Source organism: Orcinus orca, chromosome 3 (genome assembly GCF_937001465.1).
Source record: "Orcinus orca chromosome 3, mOrcOrc1.1, whole genome shotgun sequence".
In the NCBI taxonomy this organism is placed as follows: Eukaryota; Metazoa; Chordata; class Mammalia; order Artiodactyla; family Delphinidae; genus Orcinus; species Orcinus orca.
The window spans coordinates 102,062,825-102,087,924 of NC_064561.1; the positions used below are offsets into that span (position 1 = coordinate 102,062,825).

The 25,100-nt window shown below is 36.8% G+C and overlaps 1 protein-coding gene across 16 annotated transcripts in view; it reads right to left on the reverse strand.

Annotated features, from left to right (window-relative positions):
- Window positions 1-25,100, reverse strand: part of PAM (peptidylglycine alpha-amidating monooxygenase) — a 286,118-nt gene that overhangs the window by 73,801 nt on the left and 187,217 nt on the right. For all 16 annotated transcript variants that reach the window (XM_033408473.2, XM_033408469.2, XM_049707362.1 and 13 more), the window contains 2 exons: window positions 16,762-16,847; window positions 15,174-15,257 (listed from right to left, as the gene is read on the reverse strand). In XM_033408473.2, coding sequence (XP_033264364.1) covers window positions 15,174-15,257; window positions 16,762-16,847 — 170 coding nt within the window. The remainder of the gene's footprint in view (window positions 1-15,173; window positions 15,258-16,761; window positions 16,848-25,100) is intronic.

The window sequence follows — 25,100 nt, forward strand, 5'->3', positions numbered from 1 at the left end:
AGGTAAGACACAGTTCCTTTATTGTTTTTTGGTACCACTGGATTATAAATGCAGGTCCTAGAGTCACTTAACAGTACTCAGTAAAAAGATGATTCTCCAAATTAACCAGAAAATGCATATATTAAAGTGTTTTGTTATTGTTTCCTCAAAACAAATTCTCAGTCACCAAATTTCTCCTAGAGAAATCACTGAAAACATATTTTCGTATCAGGACTCTCCAGTTACAGATACATTGATATAAAATAGTCTCCACTCAAAAAGCACTAACACCTTAAGCTGTCATGGCAAACGTGCATCTGCTTAGCAAATATAACTGAAATAGGTGCACTGTTAATACATGACACAAACTGCACAGAGGTTTTCCTGGGGGCTGCTGAAAGCTGGCTTAGCAGACAAGCCTTGGTGCTAAATAAACCAGCACTACCAAAAAAAAAAAACTTCAAAAAAGAATTCCTTTTGAAGCTGTCACTGCAGTGAGTTAGCCTCTTTTGATTTTGTACTCACTGCTGTGGGACTAGAAATTACTAGCTTCCATTTGTCCTGTGGCAAGGAAGAGAAAATGCATTTTATCCATCCTGCAAGAAGACGACTTTCACAAATGATGGCCTGTGCTGTTCCCAAAAGAGATCAAATGGAAGGCAGGCAGGCAGGCTCACCAACGAGCTTTTATAATCGCTCTGTGTGTGGAGAATGTTGCGGCGAGACTAATGTCAGAGCACTTTCCTCTTTCCATCTTTTATGAATGCAAAGAAAAGAATCCATAGTGAAGCTTATGATTTATACTATTTCTTCTCTCAGAATTATGAGCCTGCTCCAGAATCATACTTCCAAGAAAGTAAAATTAAAAGAAAAAAACCCACGAATCCTAGGTAAATACAGAATTTTTTAAAACGTGGCAGTTTTTTTTTTTTAAATTATATTAGCACTTTAATATCTATGCTTTTCAAGGTGGAAGTGCAAGTTATTAAACACTTGACATGGTGATTACTTCTTTTTTAAAAAAATTTTTCAATTTTATTTATTTTTTTATACAGCAGGTTCTTATTAGTCATCAATTTTATACACATCGGCGTATACATGTCAATCCCAATCTCCCAATTCATCACACCACCACCACCACCCACCCGCTGCTTTCTCCGCTTGGTGTCCATACATTTGTTTTCTACATCTGTGTCTCAATTTCTGCCCTGCAAACCGGTTCATCTGTACCATTTTTCTAGGTTCCACATATATGCGTTAATAGAGTTTTTAAATTAATGATTGTTTTTTGAACTTTTCGTTGAACTATATAATATACAGAAAATTGCACAAATCAGAAGTTACAGCTTCAGGAATTTTAAAAAACTAACACACTCCTGTAACCAGCACCCAAATCAAGAAGCAAAAACCCTCCACTTGTGGCCCCTTCCTGAGGCATTAAGTTTTAAATCTTTATTTTGTGTACACAGCATATTTAAACATTTATTTGCCTTTCCGAAGGTGCTGTCTTCTGGCACCTTTAACTAGCTTGTCCACTAGCTTCATGGGCTTTGGTCGGCAGTTTTTAAAATACTATATCTGACTACTAAGAGTTATTTTATTATTTCCCCTTTCTCTCGGTGAAAAGTCCTATCAACCACTTTTTACTTCTGCATCTCAGTTTTTAATATATATTCATTTTTTGATTGAAAGTCTAAGCTTTCTTTTGCATTCTCGCAATTATTGTCTGTTCTCCCTACTGAGGGCAGAATGTAACTGCAAAAGTCTAGGAACCACAGTAAAGGTATCAGAAGAATAAGTAATGGAATGAAAAGGAACTTTAAGAGTTTTAATCAAAGAAACTTTTAAATTCAATTTGAAATATAAAGCTAAAAATCATATTTCTCATATAAAATGCTCTATTATGAATTTTTGAATTGTCTGGAGGATATTTTTTATATACATAAAAGGTTTACCTTTCACCCCCTTTGGAATTCTCAACTACTTTGTGCAACAGTATATTCTCCATCTTTTATTTAACTTAAACCGCTAAGTGCTCATGAATGATAAGCAAAGAGAGGGTAACCTAGTGGCAATAACATCCTGTTTTGTTTTGCAAACAGGAAGTTTATAGTCTGCAAAAGCGGTAATTTAATTGGAATATATGCTTTTTGAAGCTCAACCTAAAATCAGTGGCTGTATTTTCAACCCAATTATCTTCATCAGCTTAAAATACTATATCGTGTACTGATTTTGGTTCTTCAATGAAAAAATAAATTTGAAGTAGCTAATTTACATATAATTATGCATGCATGTAGTCCTCGGTATTAATTAGGAAATATACTTTGAATATTATAGCTCATATATTTGACTTGGCATTAATTTTCAGTCATTCAATATGTTTACGTTGTATTGGTATGAGGATTAATAAAGTTAATCTTCATAAAGCACTTGTGAGTTGAGAAGTAGTACGGAAAACACTGAAACTGCTCGGTGCCCCAAATTATCTCTCAAAATTCCCTGAGACCTTAAGCAAATCTTCATAATGTAAGATAAAGGGTCTGTTTAGAAGGGTTTGCAGTTACTGCTCAGATTTTATTCTCCTTTCTGTTATTATAGGTGATAGATACATTACACTTAAGTCGGGGAAACAAGGGTAAGGAATACTTGCAAAGAAATGGAGCTAGAAAAGTGTTGGGTAGGGGAGATATCCGTACAAGAAGACAGCCTCTGGAAAATTTTCAAAGATGGAGAAAAGAAGAATTAATATAGAATGAGAAGAAACGGGGAGCAGGACAAAGGGTTTCCAACTGGGATGAAGAGGAGAGCAATGTTTCGTTGGCAGAAAGAGGGAGGTTAGAAGGGTCTCTTCCAGGCCTAAGGAAGGTTGGATTTTATTTTTCTAACAGTTATTTTATAAATGTCATGAGATGTCATATTTGAATGGTTTTCATCAAATGTCTTTTTGGTCACATATTTAGTTAGGGTATCTCTCTCATTTTACACGTAAGACAGTCAACTAACATAAGAAAGGAATTAATAGAAAATAGGAAATAGAATGTACAAATCCTAGCCTCTCTAATGACTTCCGTCTTTTACCGTACTTCCTAGAACACAGTAAACAAACGTAAACATGCCAAAGCAATGAGGGGATTAGTGAGGGACAGGGTGTGGAAACCAGCCTGAGTATTTGTGGAGTGTGTGAAAAAATGTCTTGGATCTCCTAATTTTGATGTGAACCCATGAGCAAGTAACTTTATTTTTCCTCTTAATTTCTTTTGGTTAAAAAATAAAATATTATCCGCTATTAATTTAAATGAAAGTAATTAGTTAATGATTATGTACCCTGACCAGTTTAAAAAAAAGAATTAATAATTAAGGGTGATTAAAAAATCACGAGCTGCAAAGGGGTAAATGAAGGTAAAGTATAAGGTTGTCTCAAAAACAACTAGAAAATAAAAGCGAAATGTGAGAAACTAAATAGTATTAGGGAAACTTTTTTTCCCAAAAAGACATCACTTAAGCTAAACATTATATTGTTCAATGTTACATTGCTCTAAAAAATACATTTTAAGGAAAAAAGAACATTCTGAATATATTCTTTAAAAAGCAATAATACTGCAGTGCTTTACATATCTTTTCATAACCAAATGAATGAAAATGCAATTCCTGATACTTAATGACCATATTTAGGTATTAAAATAAACAGGTGTCCCATGGAATGAATGAGATGAATAAGGACCATTAGTCTTCCAAACTGAAGATGATTAACAAAACTGAAATGCAGGAAGCTAGAGAATCAGGGAGCTTACACTGGCAAAAGCCAAAAAATATTTCAGGATAATAGCCTTCTTTTGGATCATTTGAGAGGCACTGAATAGTTCTAAAATCATTCCCATGACTCACAACAAGCTGCTTGTGTATAATTAAGGTTAGAGAAGAACATGAAGAACATCCTATTATAATTCTTCTGAAATCAGTGGGATTATCAAGTAACCTGGTGTAGAAATATCCCTACATAAGGGAAGTGGATTCCTTCATACATCAGAATGAAAAGGCATAAATGAGATGAAGTAAGCAACTCCAATCTTTATTCATATTTATTCTACTGTGCAAGGATAATTTCATTCCTCTTCCTTCCTAGTGGTTCAAAGGATTTTTAGAAGGACTGACTCCATTATTTGTTTTATATAGTTAGGACATGAACTTTGATAAACTACACATTAGAAATTCAACACAAATTAAATTCTTTTAGCTTTTAATACCATTGGACTAGTAGCTATACCACCTCTGGCAAGTCACTTAACCTTTCTGAGTATCGATTTCCATTTCTGTAAAATAGAGGGGTAGGGCTAGATGGTCCCTTCCAGTCACACTGGTCTCCTTCTATCACTCCAAAGACTCAGTCTCTGTGTTAAAAACAAGTGCTTTAAAAATGAATTAGTACATAACACATAAGATGTACGGTTTTTACTATTTTCAGAAGAAAAGGAAATCAAAATCATGGTTTTGTTTTCAATAATGCCTTTTCAGCCATGTTGCAATCTCTTCCCTTTATCTGAAAAGGCCTAAGAGGCTGTGGAATTTCATGCAGGTTGAATGTTACCTTCTTGCCAATCATATCTCTCTCCGAGTTGGTCTCATGGTCTCTGCCTTTCATTTTCTAGTCCCTGTCACCCCATATATTCCACTTAAAAATCAAAAATGTAAAAAAATGGAAGGATATAACTTATTTTTGTTCATTGTTCAAAAAGGTTTATCTAGATTAAGTGTCAAGAAGGAAGATTTGCACCCCATACATGAAGAGGAGTGTGTCCAAGAAAGTCATATATGCGTTGTGTCGTCTACCATAATAGTAAAATAGCATTTTAAATCCAAACACCAAATTTTGTGAAAAACTTAAGAATAAATATAAACTCTCCTACAAATTTCTAAGTGAAATAAAAAAGTGCTAGAATAACCAGACAGTAAAGGCATTTTCTTCTTTCAAAGCACCCCTTTTCTTAGGAGGATTGGGATTTAATTATACTTATTTTGATAAATGCAAATTATTCTGCTCATGTCCCAAGCCCCAGGAGATTTCCCTGATACACCTGTAGTACAGGAAAAAAAAAAATGTAGAAGTAACTTCAATCCTCTAGGAAACTTTGCTCCTCAGTTGTCAAACTTTAGTTTGCATAAAAATCAACTGGGGAGCTTGTTAAAATTTCAGAATGCTGGGCTCAGTGATGTGCTGGTAACACACAAGCTCTCCAAGAAAAATATGCATGCGTGTGTAAATATACATTTATTATAGTTTTACTAATATAAAATGTGTGTAGGACACAATTTACAAACAATAATAAAATAAATAATATTCTTTATCATAAATTCCATATAACCAGTTGAATTTCACAGAATTATTTCCTTAATTTTGTTTTCGTTTTTTGATTTTTTTAAAACCAGATAGAAAGTTTACTTCTGATTCACATTAAAGTCCAATCTTATAGGAGTCCAGTGAGGTGGGGCTTGATGATCTTCTAGGGATCTGTCTGTATTTTTGCTTTCTACCCTAGGATATTGCCCTCTTCTGCAAAGCCAAAGTTGGCTCACCACCACCATGTCTAAATGAATGCCCCTTAGAAGTGGAAAGAGCTATGTCCTTAATTTTTCCTTAATTTTTCTCTAGCCAATCTATGGTTATAACTGACGAGTGAGTTGTTTGGACAAGAATGTTTGTTGATATCCTTGTTTATTGAAAAACAAAGATATATGTTGGAACTGTACTTGCTCGTCAACAAAGTGAGCAAAATCTTTGCAGTACTGGTTAGTAGTTTTTGAATACTGAAAAAAAAATTTCTTCAAAATTTTTGGCTATTCACAGTAATCAGCATTACTAATATTTTTTTCATTGTTTTCTTAAATCTAAACAACCAACAAAATAATTTATGAAGCACTGATTTGTAGCATTTTTCAATTTCGATGGTGTAAATTTTCCCACTACAGTTAATTTCAAGCTACCAATGTGACATTACTGAACACTGGGTTGGAAAGACACACTATTTTATAGTATTTCCACAATACAGATACAATAGACATAAATACACTCCAGAGCAAAGATAGTAGTAAAGTGTAGTAAAATAGTTAGGGAAGGATGACCTTTGAGTATTTATTGCCTTTATTTTTAATCAGGGCTATACTTAACAATCAGCTCACTAACTATCTGAAAATTAGCAATTGGCTCTTACGGGTCAATATGAATCGGCTCTAGTACACCACTGCCTAACCTCTACTTTTTGTGCATTTGATTCAGTAGGTGTGGTTGGTCCACAAGTAGTCCACAGATCAGATTTTGACTGTACATGGACTATGTACTATAGAGGTAATTCTATTAAGAACTTCCAGCTAATTCTAATCCTTTTAATGAAACAGTAAGAGGAGTTCCTTGGTTTAAGTAAACACTGGGCAAAATGTTTTAACTGTGAAAACATCTAGTGCAGGTAAGGATATGAGGTTTGCTCATTCACTATGGATTGTAAATTGGAAAAACTGTTGCATCAGGTAATTTGGTGGAATCCGTTAAGGTTTCAACACTCCATAACCCCCAAATCCCATTTCTAAAACTACCCTGCAGTAGCAATACATGGTTACCTAAAACATTTCTAACGTTAAAGTTCACTGCAGTATTGCTTGTAATAGCAAAAAACTCAGAACTTAAACGTCTTTAATGGGGAACAGGATATATAAATTATAATATATCCACACAACAGAATACTAGGCAGTCATTATAAATAATGAAAGAGCTTTCCATGTGCTGCCTTAGAAATCCCAGAGTACGTTGTTAAATTGAAAACAACAGCAGATGCAGATCTGTGGAGAATGTGATCTGAATTTTGTCCAAAAAAGAAAAGAAGTGCAGATATACATACATATCTGTGCTTTCTGTGAGTATAATATAGAAATGCTGGGATAAGCATATGAAAACGTGGCAGATATAAATTCAGTTACCTGGGGGTTGGGGTTGGGGTAGAAGGAAGATGGGATTGAAGAAGGTATATTATAGATTTTTTTCTTTTGAATCCATACAACTTTTCTTCAATAGCTTTACTGAGATATAATCTACATACGTTACAATTCACCCCTTTAAAGTGTACAATTCAATGGTTTTTTAGTATATTCACAGATCATATGTAACTGTCACCTCATATTATAGATTTTTAAATAGTTAGGTATTGTGAGTAACTTTTGTACTTTTCTTTTTAATGGCTTTTTGTATTTTCCAAAAAATGAAAAATAAAGTTTGGGATAGATTATTTTAATGGGAAAATATTCAGATATATCCAGAGTCCTCCAATCCTTGTTAGTATTTTAACCAATTAACTCAAGTATTAAGGAACAGGTTTCTTTGTTCCCATACTAGAACTATTTGCAATTCTGAAACCTGAAAAGCTTTGGAAGCCTAAAGTTTTTTTTCATAGCGTTTGGCAGCAAAATCTGATCTGAATGATGTGATGCTACTTACGTCTGTCTTTATCCCTTGTAGTGTGACCATTTGAACGTTTTGCTAAAGGAATATTAGCATATTTGATTACGGATAGTGTCTCAGATGCCCAGAGGTGATATAATGTAATATATGATTTATGTACTTGAAAACCTTTCAAAAAGGTTTCAAGTTCATAACTCCAAATTGCATCTGTCCCAAAGCACGTGAATAAAAGTCTGTGCCCCCACATCAAGGAATATTAGACAAATAGAAAGTGGGAGGTGGGGAAGGAAGAAAGGAGACTTGCTGCATGGCACAGGTATCCCAGCCTTGGGAGAGAAAAGGGAAACTGAGGTCAAGTGCACCCTTCCTGGGACTACAGGGCTGCTGTCCCTGGAGTTGAACTTGGGAACATCATGTGTTCCCCGGAACAAAATATCATGTTGAGAACTAACCTTCTATGTGCCGGAAGGGATTAGGCTTGCTGGAATGTGTGCATGTCAGGGTCTCATTCAGAGAAGGCCAGGCTGAATGCTAGAAAGGTGCCATCTCTGTCTCCTTTAGTATAGAGACTCAATGGCTTTCAGGCATCTCCCCGGGGGAGGGGAATCATTAATAACACCCTTCACATTTGGAATTTCAAAGGAGATTCTTAAACATGGAAAGTAATCCAGAACACCTGAAAATACCTGGGTTTAAATACCCCGACCCACAGCATCCCTCACTTTGCAGAGGAGAGAGTAAAAGCAGGCTTGGTATATATCTCCCTGGAAAGCATGCAGGAGGAAGCTACTTCAACAGATTTAGACAAGACAACACAGGCAGCAACAGGGAGCAACAGTCCACCAGTTTCCCACTGTCTCTGCAATCAGGTATCAGGGAGTCAAGAGCACCTCCAATGATTACACTGAAGTCAGAGCAGTCTGCTTTATACTGGAATGAAATAATTTGAAGTGTAGCTGCCCTGCCACTGATCTATGCTCCACCTTGTTCAAAAATGCATTAGCAAGGGATTCTTCCCCGGCCCACAATTTCAAAGCTTTTTGCATAGCTTCCCGGCAGAGTCTTGTAAGAGGCAGACATGCAGCAGGAGTCATAGTGGGATTAGAATTCCTCCAGAGTCCTCTGTTTTCCCTTCTGCCTGCCACTGTCTCCCCTTCCCTCATGCTCACCCTACTACTCCTTCAGTGGTGGCGAGGAAGGAGCCCCTTGTGTGTGTACGTGTACAAGTGTGGAGCGCGCATTTCATGAATGCATGACCTATGTCTAGAAGCCACACCAAAACGGATCATAGCCAGGATGGAACAACACAGGAGGGCAAGAAGAAATCAAATCTGAAGGTTACCAAGTCCAGGCACTTGTGTTCCCATGATTTTATTCAAAAAGTTCCCTCTAAGGGTTTCAGTTCAGAGTCTGTTTACCCTAAATTTATAAACAATTTTATGAAATTTAGCTGCCTAGATTCCATATCATCAATGTAGTACAAGGCAGAAGGAGGCCTGTAGGAAATCAATCTGGCAACATGAAATCTTTTTCTAAACTAGGTGTGGTCTTGTTTGCTTCTCAACCCCCTCTCTCATTGCACAGACTGTACTGGCTCATGTAATTACAGTTACTGTTTTATTTTCAATTGCCCCCATAGGATGCAGGCAAACTTTTGTTCTTACTCATCTTTGCCTCCATGCACTGCTCTGTTTGAATTAAAATGAGTTGAAGTGGTAGCTTGACAACAGAAGAAGTTACATAAAATAGAGAGAAGCAGATAGAAGAAGGCAACAAGCCCAGTAAGATGAAAAAACTCTATCTACTCCTAAAATTTGGAGGGAAATAATTGTCCAGTAGCTGATATCCAGAATGATATCCCAAAATTATGAAGGAAAGGGAGAAAGGGATAAGGAAGACAACTAACATTTATTGCCAGTCTGCTCTGTGTTGGGCACAGCATTAGGTATTTAACATCTGCACCTATTTTAATTTCATAAGACGCATTATATATTTGGGAAAGATTTCTGTCCAAAATGTGTTAAGGCTATAGTACTTAGAGCGTTAAAACCTTAGCTTTCTGGAAAACTTGGCTACTGAAAATGATTTGTTCTTTAAGGGTTCTAACTAGAATTTTGTGATCTGATTTTACTAATATAACCCCAGAAATTTGGAGAAGAAACTTCTTAGAGCTCACCCTTACATAATGGAGAGTCAAAAACAGGATTCCTCGGTTTCATTCATCTCATTTAGAATATAAGTATTAAACATTCACTCTAAGGAAAATGAATTGTTTAGCTGTACTCCCAGGAACATGCTAAACTGTAGGTGTACTTTGAGGGCTGTGATGAAGGAGTAGAAGCAAGCTCTGGATGTGTGTGTGAGAGTGTGTGTGTGTGTGTGTGTGTGTGTGTGTGTGCGTGTGTGTGTGATCTGTATCCTTGATAATACCTGTTAGTTTTCTTATATGCACCAAGAGCTTAAGGACAGTAAATAGTTTATAGCATGGAAATTTTGCCAACTCAAAGACAGCGATTATGCACTTGGGAAGAAATTCTTGCCTCCTTTTTAAGATATCAGCTCCAAACTTCAGTTGGTGAGTGCAAGAGTTTTCTAATTTGAGAAATGAGTTATTGTTGGAGACTAGTAAGCTAATGCCGGAAACTCTGTAAAGAAGAGGCCACTTTTCTTGATTCCCCTGGGCCAAAACATCTAGAAGAAAAGTGGCAAATTTCTGCAACAATCTCAGCAGAATTTTCTCTATGGAATAAAACTCTATAGAAAAAATTTGGCAATGAAAGAAAGAAAGAAAGAAAAAGGACCAGGAGGAATCTCTAAATCTCTAGTTGCTGCTATTCTAATTTCCTTAAGGGCAGGAACTTGGTCTTACAGTTTATCTCTGTATAACTGAACTATGAATAATGGAAAAGTCTGTGGAGAACAGGAAACAGAGCATAACTAGGAAAAGTCCACTGGCAACGTGACAGACATAAATACAGTTCTGTGTCTAAACATAACAAGAAATTTTGACACCCTTGAAAAGTAACCAACATATTCTTTATATTATGGGCAACTATGGCAAAAGGTTGCATTTAGGGGAATTTATATCACTTTAAAGCCTTTTATGGGAACTATAACGATAGTAGCTAACATCGAGTGCTTACCAGATAACTTTATAGGAACCATTATGATCCCATTTTATAGATGAGGAGGTCAGAGAAGTTTAGAAACTTGGTGAGGATAACAAAATTAGCAAGTGCATTGTCAGGCCATCTGGTCTTAGAGTTTAATCATGTAACCAAATACTATGCTTATACTGGACACACATTTCTAATTGGGTTATATTCTGTTTTCCACAGAATATTAATTTATAAAATGTTATAAAGCTTACATTTAAAAAAGAACTCAGGGCTTCCCTGGTGGCACAGTGGTTGAGAGTCCGCCTGCCGATGCAGGGGACACGGGTTCGTGCCCCGGTCCAGGAGGATCCCACATGCCGCAGAGCGACTGGGCCCGTGAGCCATGGCTGCTGAGTCTGTGCGTCCGGAGCCTGTGCTCCACAACGGGAGAGGCCACAACAGTGAGAGGCCCGCATACCACAAAGAAAGAAAAAAGAAAAAAATAAAAAAGAGCTCATTCTGGCCTTCCAGAGCGCCTTCCAGGCTCGCCCTGGCCTCCTAACACCCCAATCTTTCTTCATAAGGCTGGTAGCTTTCCCATGCACTCAAGCCTAGGACTGAAGTGAAAATCTGATCAGGTTACTGCTGATAAGCACTCTGGGTGCCAGCTCTCTTCTCCTTTCTTGCCACTTACCCCTTTGCATTTCACCCTCCAGTAAGGCCAAATCACCAAGAGTTCCTTGCGGACATGAGGCTTTTCACTCCCTCATGGCCATGCACATACTTCTACTTCATCGGGAACACGTCTTACCCCTGCTCCCACTTGTCTGCAGTCTCCTGATCACCATTCAGATCTTTGCAATGGTTCCATCTTCTAAGAAGCCTTTCCCAGACAACGTCCCACTGCCCTTCCAGGCAGACTGTTCCGCTCCACCTCTCCACGGCCTCCATATCTGGGATGTGTTTCTATTACTGCCTATAGACGCACTGTTCCTGTGCTTGTCTCTCCTGCTAGAATGTACTATACTCCTCTGGGCAAGAAGATCAGTATACCCAGCACTAGCCCAGGTCTGACATTATGATTGACATGGCATTTAATAAAGTTGGCTCCTTTTAAATGACAATTTACAGTTTCACATTCTGCTCAATTTCCAAAACAAACAACAACCAAAACAAAACAAATATTTTGGGTATCCCACAGACCTATCTTTTCCTACTACTAGGCCTCCCAGTCCAAGATATAACCAGCTGGCTTCAGGTTATGTTCTCTCTGATACTTTATCACATGCCAACAAATTTGAGAAGATATTTTAACTTCACTGTTGATGCTTTATTAAAGAGAAGTCCTAGGCTTCTCAACTCTCTAAAACCTTCCCTATGTGGAAAAATGCTCATACCCTTAAGCCAAACATTTTCCCACTTTTCAATAGAGTGCAGTGATTTCCTCAGAGTGTTAATCTGCTTCTGATTTATAATTTATATTCTTAAAAATATCATCATTAGTTCTAATACCGTGAAGTTCAAATCTTCACTGACACTAAGATGATTATGTATATATATATATATAATACATATATAACATATCTATAATGCATTTTTAATCATTAAAAGATATGCTATAATTCCACTTCTAGGTTCATCTGGAGATAAGTGTGTGATCACAGTATAGAACCTTTTTAAAGTGTAAGTCACTTCTTATAGTTAATCAGGCACATAAAGATTTACTTTAACTCTTTTTTGTCAGGAGGGTATGAGTGGGAATGCAGCACACAAACTGGCAGGTACTGGCAGGTATCTAACATAGTGCTTATATTTGTGGAATTTAAAAACATGAAGAGAATGTTATAACATTGTAAAGGAAAAAAAAAATCACATGATCCTGTCTCTCATGCTTATTGACTGTTTCCTTTTATTCCTTGTTCCTTATAATCCTTGGAAACATACAAGCATACATATGGTTTTAAGTAGTCTGTATAAAATTTTATGATTTGCTATTTTTGTTGTTATACCATTTATTTAATTAGTCCCCTACTAAGGGACGTTTGTTAACTTTCCAGGTTTTCATATTACTAGTTAATGGTATATAAATAACTGTGGGTAGGTAGCTCATTAGAAAACAAACCAAAAAATCCAACAAAACCCTTCCTTTAGTTTAGGATGAAAGCCTAGAGCAAGATTTTAATGTTTTATATAAAATGTATATAATATGATAAAGTTGCTTTCTAAAACACTGCACTAATTCACAAAGCTCCCCAAACTGTAGCATATTCATCTAAGCCCTGGCAGTCCTGGGTTTTATAATTCAATCTCCACTCACACCCAATTAAGTAAACGCAAAATGCTCTCTCGTTGTTTTAGTGAGATCTGATATTTTCCCGCGTGTTTACTTACTATTCTAAGCCATGTATAGTTTAAGGCACAAGATAGTATCTAATGCTACTGAAAGAATTATACGGGTGAAATTTTTTTGTTTACATTTTTATTACATTATCATAAGATCTATGAACTATAGGTCCTACCTCATATGCACCTTCTTTTAGAAAAATGGTTCTCAAAAAAGTGAAAAATGAAAAACTAGTATGAAAGTTTCTAATCAGTCTCTTATAGTAAATAACTATATATTTATATATTAAATATCAATACTTTTTAATTACCCCATATTAGACATAAATTATAAAATAAAATTAATTCCTCATCGGTAAGAAGTTAATTTAAATTAAATTATTACAGTAATATGTTTTAAAAACTAGCATATTATATGTATCATCCATTTCCCCTGGGGTATCAGTATGGTATCTGTTAGGAGGTACTACAAAGCTCAGAGGAATTAGGCTAAAAAGTCAAGTCTAGGGTTCTATAGAAGGATGGAGAGTAGGGGTGGGGTCCTGTATGTGTGGACACTACCAGCTACTTTAGTTGTGGTAATTGGGGAAAGCCTTCCTCACTTCTTTGGAAAAATAATAGTCTTGTCAATGCTTTGGAAGTCAGCAGTCTTAGAATCTGCCTGTTCCCCTGATAGCAGATAATTTGTGTCTTTGTTTCTCAAACATGAACTTTATTTATTCCTCTGTTTTCAACAAAACCTTGGCTCAGCACTACAATTAACAACTTAAGATTTTAGGTCCTGTTCCAAAAATGGAAAGCTATTTATACATAACTCAAAGCATATTTTTTATAAAAAACAGGTTTTACTTGGAAGTTAGGTTCATGAGCTGGTCCACAGGAGCTTGTTTAATCGATAATATATCTGATTGTAGTACTAATTATAATTTTTCATTATATAAATTTATTCTTTTAAAAAATTTTATTGGAGTATAGTTGACATAAATTTATTCTTTCTAACATCCTTTTCCAGAGGAAGACTGCATTTATTGTCCCAGTCCTGAATGCTGAGAACCTATGGAAACTTTCAGCATGGGGTGCTCTCAGCAAAGGCCCCAGAGGATATTTCATAGGCAGAGATGGATGTGTACTTCTAAACTTAGTTGCTGGATAGAAAGCTAATGCATCTAGAGAGCAAAATGTATTAGGTTAGTTTGTAGAAAAATAGTGTTAGAGAACTCAAGAAAACATGTAGAGGTCAGCAAGACAAAGTAGAAAGGCTGACAAGCCAAGAAGAAGACTGCTTAACATTTACACTCCTGTGAACACCAAAGTGTGAACCTGGAATGCAGCTGGAGTTTGACTAAATGCAGCAGAAGGAATAATAAGCCCAGTCTTGGTTGCCTTGGGAACAGGGCCCCTTCCTCATGTTAATGATTCTATGATAAGAAAAGGAGCACTTAAACAAAGTGCATGGTAATATGGGTAGACCAGCAAGTGTCTAGGGCAGTGTTCAGCAGCCTCTATGGAGTGGGTGGGGTCCGTGCATCGGTGCAGTGGGCAACAGATGAAGTGGCAAGTGTGGATTACAGATAAACCACTGACATGAACCTGAGCATTTGAGAACTTTTAAAAATTTTTAAAAAAAGAATAAATTCATATAATGAAAACTTATAATTAGTACTACAATCAGATATATTATTATTATTATTTTTTTTTTTTTGTGGTACACGGGCCTCTCACTGCTGTGGCCTCTTCCGTTAAGGAGCACAGGCTCCGGACGCTCAGGCCCAGCGGGCATGGCTCACGGGCCCAGCTGCTCCGCGGCACGTGGGATCTTCCTGGTCCAGGGCACGAACCCGTGTCCCCTGCATCGGCAGGCGGATTCTCAACCACTGCGCCACCAGGGAAGCCCCCAGATATATTATTGATTAAACATGTTTTGTGTTACAAAACATGCTGACTCTCCAGTGGCTTGCTTCTAGTAATATAAATAAATTACTAGTCCCTAGTCTTTCTGACAATGTTGCTAAGAAGGAATCTAATAGGAGACGGTGGATAAGATGATACATTGGAAAGGAAGAGAACCCTGAAGTCAGCATAAGAGAAAGCACAGTAGGATGCATAAGAGAATATGTGCATAAGAGATTATAACTTTCAAAATAAAAGTCATTTCTTCAATAGTCTCAAATTCCAAGAGACAAAAGCAGCTGTTTACTAGTGGGCAGAGGCTGTAGTCAATTCTTCATTTTATTATATAGAAAACAGTATATATATTTTAAACAATATAGTATTGAAGTTCAGCTTAGTTCCAACATTTCAAAACTTACCTCTAAAAGCACTAATATCCCCATAGTGTACTTGTAGTACAAAGTATTTGCTTCCAGTCTCTCCTCCAACTCTGAATCCAACACCTGAAGATATTCAAAAGAAGATAAATTAATATTTTAGAAATGGAAGTTAAATAGAGCTAATCAAAGGTTGCTGATCTATGAAATCCAAAGGGAAAGAAAATAGCACATAATATATGAAATTATGTTATATGAAAATGGAAATAAACTAGGCATTCAATGAAAATCTCTGATATAACCTATCATTCCTTCTCTAAGCTCTGACAGAATTATATTCGTAGTCTCCACTTCAGAACCAGAGTGATCACTTACACTTTAAGAGGACAATTCATTCATTTTTCAAGAAACAGAACAAAAGAAAATTCTGTCCCTGTTGATTACATAACAGACATACATAAACCCATTCTTTCATTTTGTTTTGTATATACTCATACTCATTTTTATTTTCTGATTGAATATAGGAAACAGACTTCTTAGGACCATCTCAGGAAATAGTTTTTCTTCCCATACAAAATCAGGTATCTGCAAAAATATCATTGAAGAAACCAATTACCTACTAGATTACAATGTCAATAAAGTTTTGGAATCTGAAGGGTGCCTAAGAGTCTTACTGTTAGTAGAGTTTGCTAGTAAGCTAAAAAAAAATCTACAGAGAAAATATTTCTAGACAGAGAAAAAAAATTTTTTTAATCTTCTCTACCAATGGATCTTAAAAACATCAACAAATCTATGACAAACCTCCCTATTAGTTTCCAAACTTGTTTGATAGTGGCTGCCTGGTAAACTCTAGAGAGGATTCTGACACTCATTTGAAGTAAAGCAAAACAGAAATCAAACTATTGGGTGAAAGAGAGGCTCAAGGATGTACTGCACAATGCATGGAATATAGTCAATATTGTGTAATAACTATAAAGAGAAAGCAACCTTTAAAACTGTATAAAAAGGTTAAAAATATTAAAAAATTTAAAAATTAGTGCAGGCATGAGTTAGGGAGGCATCACAAGATGCCATCCCTCCATCCCTAAACCACGGCAGTCTTATTCTGTTTCAGAACTATACGTTCACTTTGATACTAAGAAAGATCCAGGTAATAAAGGAGAGTCCGTTAATTCACTCACACGTTGGAAGCTATGAACGGTTTAGAGGTGAATTCAGAAAGCCAGCTGAGGTCTGGCATCACATTAAATGCCCAGGTTCCAGGACTATTAAAAATCTGTCTGCTGAAATGGCAATTTATTTAATTCCTAGCTCTCTTGGCTCGTGAAATGCTCCTGCTGTCAAGAACCAATGTGTCTCAGGCCAAAGGTGGCTTGAGGTATACTCGTTATTTTCTAATTCTATCTAAACTGTTGTGTGAGCCAATTACTTATCAAAGAGAGGCAGAGAAAGAAGAACAACCTCAATGAAACCTTTTCAATATAAAGCAGGCAATAAGCGTACTTTTTAGCGTGAAATTGCAACATAGAACATGGTCAAGAGCTGTTGGAAAGAACATATAATAAAAAGTACGTTGGAATCAAAAACTAAGCAGTTTAATATAAGGCTATCCAAGAGGCCTCAGGTATACCTTTGGGGAGTCTGGTTGGGGGAGCATTTCTTGCCCAGGCATATAGAATATTGGCTTTATCTGTACAGGTTCCTTCATCACAAAACCTGAAGAAAAAAAAGTAGCTATAAGTGAAGATTCAATTAGTAAAGTGCATAAATCTCTTCCCATGGGAGGAGTGGGGAGGGAGAGGTTTTTGAAAACAAGGCAAAGAAAAGTACATCAATATACCATCATTATAGTCATATCAATTTTAAGACTGTAAGGGACACTGGAGCGAAGAACAATTTTATATGTGAAAAAGCACCTATAAAGGGAGATTTGTTTGTTAGTTGCCTGATGTGAAACAATCCTGTGAGGTAGATATACAGTTTAATTCACCATCCTTGGAATGTACTCTATGTAATCAGGTAGAAAAGTAAGCATTACACAAAGGGTGTGTAAACCAAAGCCAATGCAGTGGAAATTTGGAAGTGGATTAAAAGAAACATCATACTCATTTCCCATTTGGGGATCGGTGGCATTTATAGTGCCTACCCTCAGTAGGGTGAACAATACAAGTATATCCCACTCACAGGGTTCTTGTGGCTTTTTTAAAGTTTATGAATACGGGTTATGCCATTTATAAATTGTTTCAAGTCACTTAATCTTACAGAGCCTCAGTTTTCTCTCTTGTAAAACAGGGATAGTTACACTGACTTCAAAGAGTTGTTCTATAAAGTAGATGATATAGAAATGAAAGCACTTCATAAACCTCAAAGCACTATACCAGGGTTCTGCATTATTTAACAAAACATTCACTTTATCTAAAGACTCACTGTTGAGAGGCAGTGTTATATGCTCAAAGGAGCACAGGCAGAAAGACATCTCTGGAGTTGAATCCCACAACCTCCCCTTAATAGCTGTGTATCTTGGACATGTACATCAGCCCTCAAAGGCCCAATTTCTGTGTGGAAACCTCTCTGATGGGGAGAGTAATACGTGTAAGGCACCCAGCACAGTAACTAGCACGTTGGTATCTATATGGTAGATCCAATTTCACAAATGGTAAGCTGTCTGACTCCAAACCACACATTTTTTCCCCATTACACTACATCTCTTGGTTGTGTTATATAATTTGACTTGTTCAAAACACTGTTGGGTGACATTTTCATGTCGCTTTTATATATTTGTGTTTTGAGAAACTGGCACCAAGCAAGGTCAGAGTCAGGAGTTTAGGCAGATCTGAAAGGTCTGAGGACCGTCAAGGACAAGGACAAAAACAGCTTCTTGGCCGGGAGGTTGGCTCACACAGGAGAAAAAGTGCATTGCCCATGGCCTGGAAGGGAAGTGAAGGCAGACCGTGGCAGCTTCCTAAACAGGTTAGAAACTGAGCCTAGAAACCTGGAGAAACTGAGCCTAGAAACCTGGAGAACACCCAGGCCATGTCAGAGGCAGGGACTCCTAACATGCTTCCTGGTTACAGCCAGAAATGGTGGGAAAGGATAGGCAATAAGTGCAGACAACAGTTATTCATCTGAATAAAGGGCCAGGAACCAGGAGGTCCCTATAAGGTTATATTTAGCAAATGCTCTAGCTTCTCTAAATCGGGCTGTAGAAAGAAATTGGGTAATGTGCAATGTAAAGCACATCACCCAGTGGTTTCTTACTGTTCACTGTCAAAAACGATATACTTATGATGCAGGATCATTAGCATGTGAGACGCGTGCATTGGAACAAATGTCTGTGACATCCTTGTGCCAAGTGTGCTAAAAAGCTTGGGGTATTGGACAGTGCACAAAAGCGGAATTTCCCTCCCTGGCCTCATGCTATAATAGTTTAAGAAACGAGATTGCCAGATGCGACGAACTTGGTATCTCACTGCTGTGAGCTACTAAAATTTAAAGATCTTGATGGCAATTTTCATAGCTTTCAACAAAAATCATAAATATACAAGTGCTTAACAGCAATGTGATGACAGTCTTAGGTTAAACAAGATAATTGCTTCCTCTGATATGGAAGTCAATTCAGTGTATGACTAGAAAGAACCAGAATGAAATATAACAGAGAAAACTGGTTTAGTAAAATTTTCTAAGCTACATATTTGACTATGTCATTTGCTGGCACAAATTCTTTCAAATGTTTCCCAAAAATAACACCAAAATAAAATCTAAACATTGTAGTATAACACATGAGGCTTTTATGATCTGGGTCCCTGTTATATCCCCAGAAAAAAAAAACCCTTTTCAGTCATGCCAAGTTGCTGCCAATTTCTAACTTCTCTCTTCTCCACTGTCCTCTTTCTGGAAAACCCCTTCTCCAACTCTCTGCCTGACAACCTTGTTCTCACCTTTTCATTCAAGATTCACTTCAAGTCTTCCTCCTCAGGGAAGCTTTCTCTGATGCCCGTCCCACCCAACCTTCACTCTTTAACCATAGCACGCATCCTAAGTATCACCTTGCTTACCTCCTCTCCAACCAGACTGTGTAGACTTTGAGGTTGGGTCATATCTTTCACCCTGTACTCCCAGCACCTGCAGCTCTGCCTGGCATTTAGTAAATATTCAAGAAATGTCTGGGGAAGTTAACTTCTAAATACATTTTTAACTTTTTATATACAAACACTTAAATAATTGAATTGGCCTAAGTTTTATTGTACTGTCAAGTATAACATTTAAAAAAATATTAAATGACAATAAATTTGAATTATCATTTGCCTGGAATTCTGTACAAATTGGCTCATACTCACTCTCACAAGTCATTGCAAGTAGGTTATACTTTACAGCTGAATAAGCTCAGAGACTTTAAGTAACTTTCAAAAGGTCACACAGCCAAGCCATGATTCAAAGCTCTGGCTGTCACACTCCCTTATATCTCTATTCATGAGACTGACTTATAGGCAGAGACTTCATGGTATTATATAAAGATCAGCTTTGATGATTACTCTCATACCTGAACTAAGCTGCAATTCGAGTATGCAATTCTAAAAGCAAATTTTAGATAAAATAAGTTCTTATTTGCGAAGAGACAATGTTTCATGCTCTCAACAGGTCTGGTAAAAAGAGCTCCAAAAGCAAACTTTGATTTGATTTTAAAATTCTGTTATATAATTTAAAAAAAACTGTATAAAACTCAAGGCTGAGTAAACGATGACTCACTGGAGGGCCCTGGGATATTGAAACTCGTTCTAAAACTTAATGAGTGACAGGACTAAGTGAAGAGGAAAAACAAGAGGTCAAGAGAAATGAGTCCTACAATGGATAACATAAAGGAGTGGCAAAGAATATTTGGATAAACTCACCGCATCTTTTCATTTTCAAATTTCCATTTCCCATTTTAAATGGAAACAGTGTCACATTTTCTCCACATAAAATGACCAACAGAATAATGGCAGTATTGCATATGTTGGCTTTCCAAACAGTGTCTTGTAAAAATAGTGAGAATTTTTATTATTCTTACTGAGAAGAAGAGTATTAAAGCTAGGAAGCAAAGCAACCCTTGATCAACGGCTCTTGTAATTTCAGGCCTCATCGACCAGGTTTCTTATTCTTATAATTCTAACAGCTACTCCTAAAGCCTTGTCTAGATTAAGCCAATTAATTGTGAAAAGATTCACATAGCTCCCTAGTGGTTTCTTAGTATTCATAGCAAAAATGATGAGAATTAACATTTGAAAATAAAACTACTCTGGATTCTTGGACCTTTGCTATAGAACCTTTTCACCTCTAATCTATGGGGAAACCATTCAGATGGCATGAATATTTCCAGACTATGCCAAGCTCTGAAAAGTGCTAGCCTGTCATTTTGAATTATCCAAATAGAGCATAATTGACTGTTAAAGTACTTCTCTGGTTCTATCTGTGAAAGGTTAGTTAAACCCCAAGGTTACTCAGAGAAAATCAGAACTGATAAGTCATTTCTTCTTTGGTCTGAAAAAACATGTTTTAATAAAATTGTCATGCCCTAAAGTTAAGTCTGTACAGTCTTCAATTACAATTTTAATGCATTAAGCATCTAACAGAATCACAGGAAAATTAATCCAAAGTCAGAAAGTTTCTTTAAGAAACACACATAAAAATCAATGGCATATGTGGAATGTCCTTACTTTTCAAAATTACATCCAGCGTGAGTCAGGTATTCAAATTTCATTAACTGCTCTATAAACCCACAGAACACATTTCCCAATTCAGACAAATCCTATGTGAATTTCAATGCAATGTGTATGCATTAACATAGTAATTAGAAGGATACTTAATGGGAAAACTAAATAGGAGAGGTGATTAAAAGGCACCAGCCTGAAAAAATAGCACCACAATATCTAGGCATCATCCTCACTCCCCACCCTACCCCTCTCCACCAACAGATCAGAGAGGCTCTAAAGTCCACAAGAGCAGAAGGTATATCTGTTTTGTTCACACCAAATTCTCAGTGCCTAAGAATGCCCTTGGTACGTAGTGGATGGTTAATATATATCTTATTAATAAATGAATAAAGAGAATAGTTACCATTTATTAAGTACTTCTATGTGCCAGGCACTGCACCAACCGTATTACTGACATCCCCTCACTTACTCTTTGTGATGGTCCAATCAGGCGGGATTAGTAGCCCCATTTTATAGATGAGGAAACAGACCAATAAAGATTAAATAATTTGACCAATGTTTATTACAACTATCAAGTAGTAGAACTGAGATTTGATCCCAAGATGCTCTGATTTCAAAGTTCTGGCTCTATATTAAATGTTATAGCACTGTGCTGTAACACTGCCATCCTATTTAACATAAATACTCATCTTGTGAGAAAATAATAATGTTCAAAATTATGTAATGCTGGTTTCTGTTTAAACTCTCAAAACGGTTACAACCATGCCATTCTATTTTATTAAAGTTGACACTAGTCCACTAAGAATTGGTCAGTTGCTAAGGAACTCCTATCAACACCTCTATTACAGGCACCTAAAACTTAGACGAGGAATATGATCATTGGTGAGCAGAAGTTAGAGCAAGATGCCAACTCTATTTTAATGAAGATTCTTTATACCATTCAGATATGCAGTATAATAATATGAATCTATTACAATATTAAAGGAGAAAAAGGAAAAGGATGCAATTAATTTTAGCCTAGCAGTAATTTAAACTTTGCTGCTACACTCAAAGACACATTTTATAGTGCTTAGAACAAGGGGTAGCACAGATTTTGGAGACTGGGTTATTTTTATTTATACTGACAAGGAATTTATGTATGTTAAACTTTAGAAGTTTCATCATGGCAGAAGAAACAGAGGGGATTGCAGAAGACATGCTGTGAATCTTGCTGTATAGTGTATGGATGACAGGTAGCTAGGATGTGGAGAGGGTGCATAAAGGCAGTGTATACAAATACCATTCTCAACCAAAGAATCATTATCATCATAAGGGAGGCAACAAAGCTGTAGACTTTTCTGGAAAGTGATATCACCCTAAAAAAAAAGGTCATTTAAATGAGTAACCAAGCAGGGTGTCTCACATACAGGACTCTCTCTCTCTCTCTCTCTCTCTCTCTATATATATATATATTTAAATATATATTTATTATTTATATTTATACATATTTATATGTTTTAGCTACTTTTCTCTTTCCCCTCATCAGCATCTGTAACCCTGTGAAGACAGTGGCATTTAAAAAGACACAGCAGGTGGTTAATAACTAGAAGCAGTTGAAAGGGATCTTAGCTAAAGCTTCATAGGATGGTAAAGCACTACTGCTTTAGCTTGAGAATGATTCCAAGTTAGAACAGCTGGAAACAGCCTCATCTAACCAGCTGGGATTCTTCTTTTCAAAAAAGATTCAACAACCTGTAGAAGCCCCCTTAGGTTTGTAAACAGTAGCTGGTCATAAGCATCATTAGAAATAGTTTCCAAATCAAATATTAATTAATAAGACTGAAAACAATAATTTTAGCTCTGCATAGATTTTGTCAAAGTACAAGACGTAATACAGAAGAAGCCCATTCACTTTAATCACCCAGTATTGTGAACACACAATCTTGGGGCTTGCAGTCATAAGTTGCCTTAAGCCCTAAGTCCTGTGCTCAGCAGAACAGAAAGTGCTTAAGACTATACAACCTCACATCACAAAGAGAAAGTGCTCCAGAATTACTCCAAATGCCAAAACAATGTGTATAAACAAAACTATGATTTTCAAAGCTTGAAACTCTGAATAGCTAACCACTCATTATTTTTAAAAAATGATTGTTACAGTAAGAATAAAGAAAGGTATTCATTGAATAGATAAATGGCTATTTCAATTTCCAAGGTCTCCTAAAATTTACCATATTTTCATGGAGAGCAGGAATAAATTTTTAATATCTAAATTACCTAGTTTTCAGCACCTCATTTCCCTACTGACTCCAAAAAGCCACAAAGAGCATCTGCTCAGTTATGGCTCACATTCAGCCAACAAATCTGGGGAACTTAGAACTGCTACACCTTGACTTAAGTCTGCAAGCACAAATGGAGTCCAACAAATCGTGCTATTGCTATGCTTGCTCCAATCCTGGTGCTATTACTTTCCCTTGGTGCCTGGATGCAGTAATTGTCTCCTCCTTTAAAAGTCTGGGAAAGAAGGGATGAGACTTAATCTGACAGGTACTGCTGCCTTCCTGACATGGGCCAGCAGAGCTGCTGCTTTTCCATCAGCTGGTCCTTATTTGCATCCTCGAGAGGTCTGTTAATTTAGAATTGAGCACCAGGCCCACTCTAACTAGAAAGGGACCACCCCACAGTATATTAAAAGGTTCACATCAATGTATGCAATTTAAATGCACATGCATATAATTAACTAGACACATTACCAGTGTGAGCTGCTAATTTGGAACGAGACACAAAAGACTGGATGGAATATGTGGAGAAAAAATAACTTTAAAATTAAAATGACTAAATAATGAAAACTGCTTCATGCTGTGTCTACTATTTTCATGTGAACTTAATGTAACTGTAAATATCTTTTAATGTACAGTAGAAAGAGGCAATTATAAAGAGCAAAGGAGGGCAGCACAACAGTAAAATGTCATTAGAATAGCTCTTTGCCGTCATATTAAAAGTGCTGCCTGAAGACAGGGGATGAATTATAACTTCATAATTTCAGGGGGAAAAATGTTTACTTTATTACAGACACACACCTATTTGCCAACTTGCTGGCAATGAAAACAGAAAACTAAAGTGAAAACGGGGAAATCCTAGCTAACAAACAGAAAAGAGAGGAAATCTGAGCTTGACGCTTTGGTTGTCAACAAAATAAATTAATCAATAGTGAATCTAAGAAAGAAATGGAAAATTTTATTTGAGCCAAACTGAGGTTTATAAGCTGGGAGACGGTCTCTCAGAGAGCTCTGAGAACTGTTTGGAAAAGGTCAGCATATATGTGATTTTGGTGCAGGGAGGATGTGCGATCAAGCACACATCTCAGTGGAAGGTTGCTGCTAGTCACAAGGAACAGACATCTGAGCTCATGGTTTTAATGCTTTTCTAACTACGGGAAGATGCAAGAAACTTAGTTCGTAAAATTTTCTCCTGCAAATGTCTATCAGAGGGCCAGTTTTGCCAGTTTTCCCAGAGCACAAAGTGCTTCATCGTGACCTTCACCCTGAACTCCTTCCAGAGTGTACTTTAGGTCCGCAACTGCAGTGGCTAACGGCTTGACTCTTGTAGAACTGGATGGTGGGCAACATTCTCTATCTTACAATTCCTTCTCTTCCAGTCTTAATTTCGACCAAAGTTTGGGAGGCATTTCGTGACCAATTTGTCCCTTGTTGCTAGGGATGCTCATTCCCAGACCAGGCAAATATTTTGTTGATAGGCCACTCAATGTGCTATTACTGGACTGGGTCCTGTTATCAGTAGCCAAAAGCCTCTGGACCATCTGTCTTACTAAGCTGTTATGGTCCAGGATATGGTTTCCTCTTGCTGCTTTTTCCCATATCTGGAGTTACACTATTACAATCATTGATCTTACAGGACTATATATTTGGTCAATGGTTTCAAGTCGCCTAATCATCATTAATTTTATCTGAGGCTCAGTCACATATTTGGTAGCGTAAGAAACAATTATCTTGTAAAATAGGCAGAATACAAATGATACTGCTAGTGACATGAGTAAGGTCATAGGTGAGTATTTAAGCTAAGGACTTACATTAGGTGTAGCCCAGCATCTCCCAGATTGTCTGACCAGGCAGTTCTGCACCAATCTCTACCATTAAGGAAAATGATAATTGCCACTGTACATAAAGTTTACCAAAGATGTCTGCACGTACAAGGTGAGTGGTGGGTCATCGTGAGCCCTGACAGGATTGAGAAAGGAATGCTATCTTCTAAAGAAGTACACGGCTGTTGCCAGAAGAAGAAA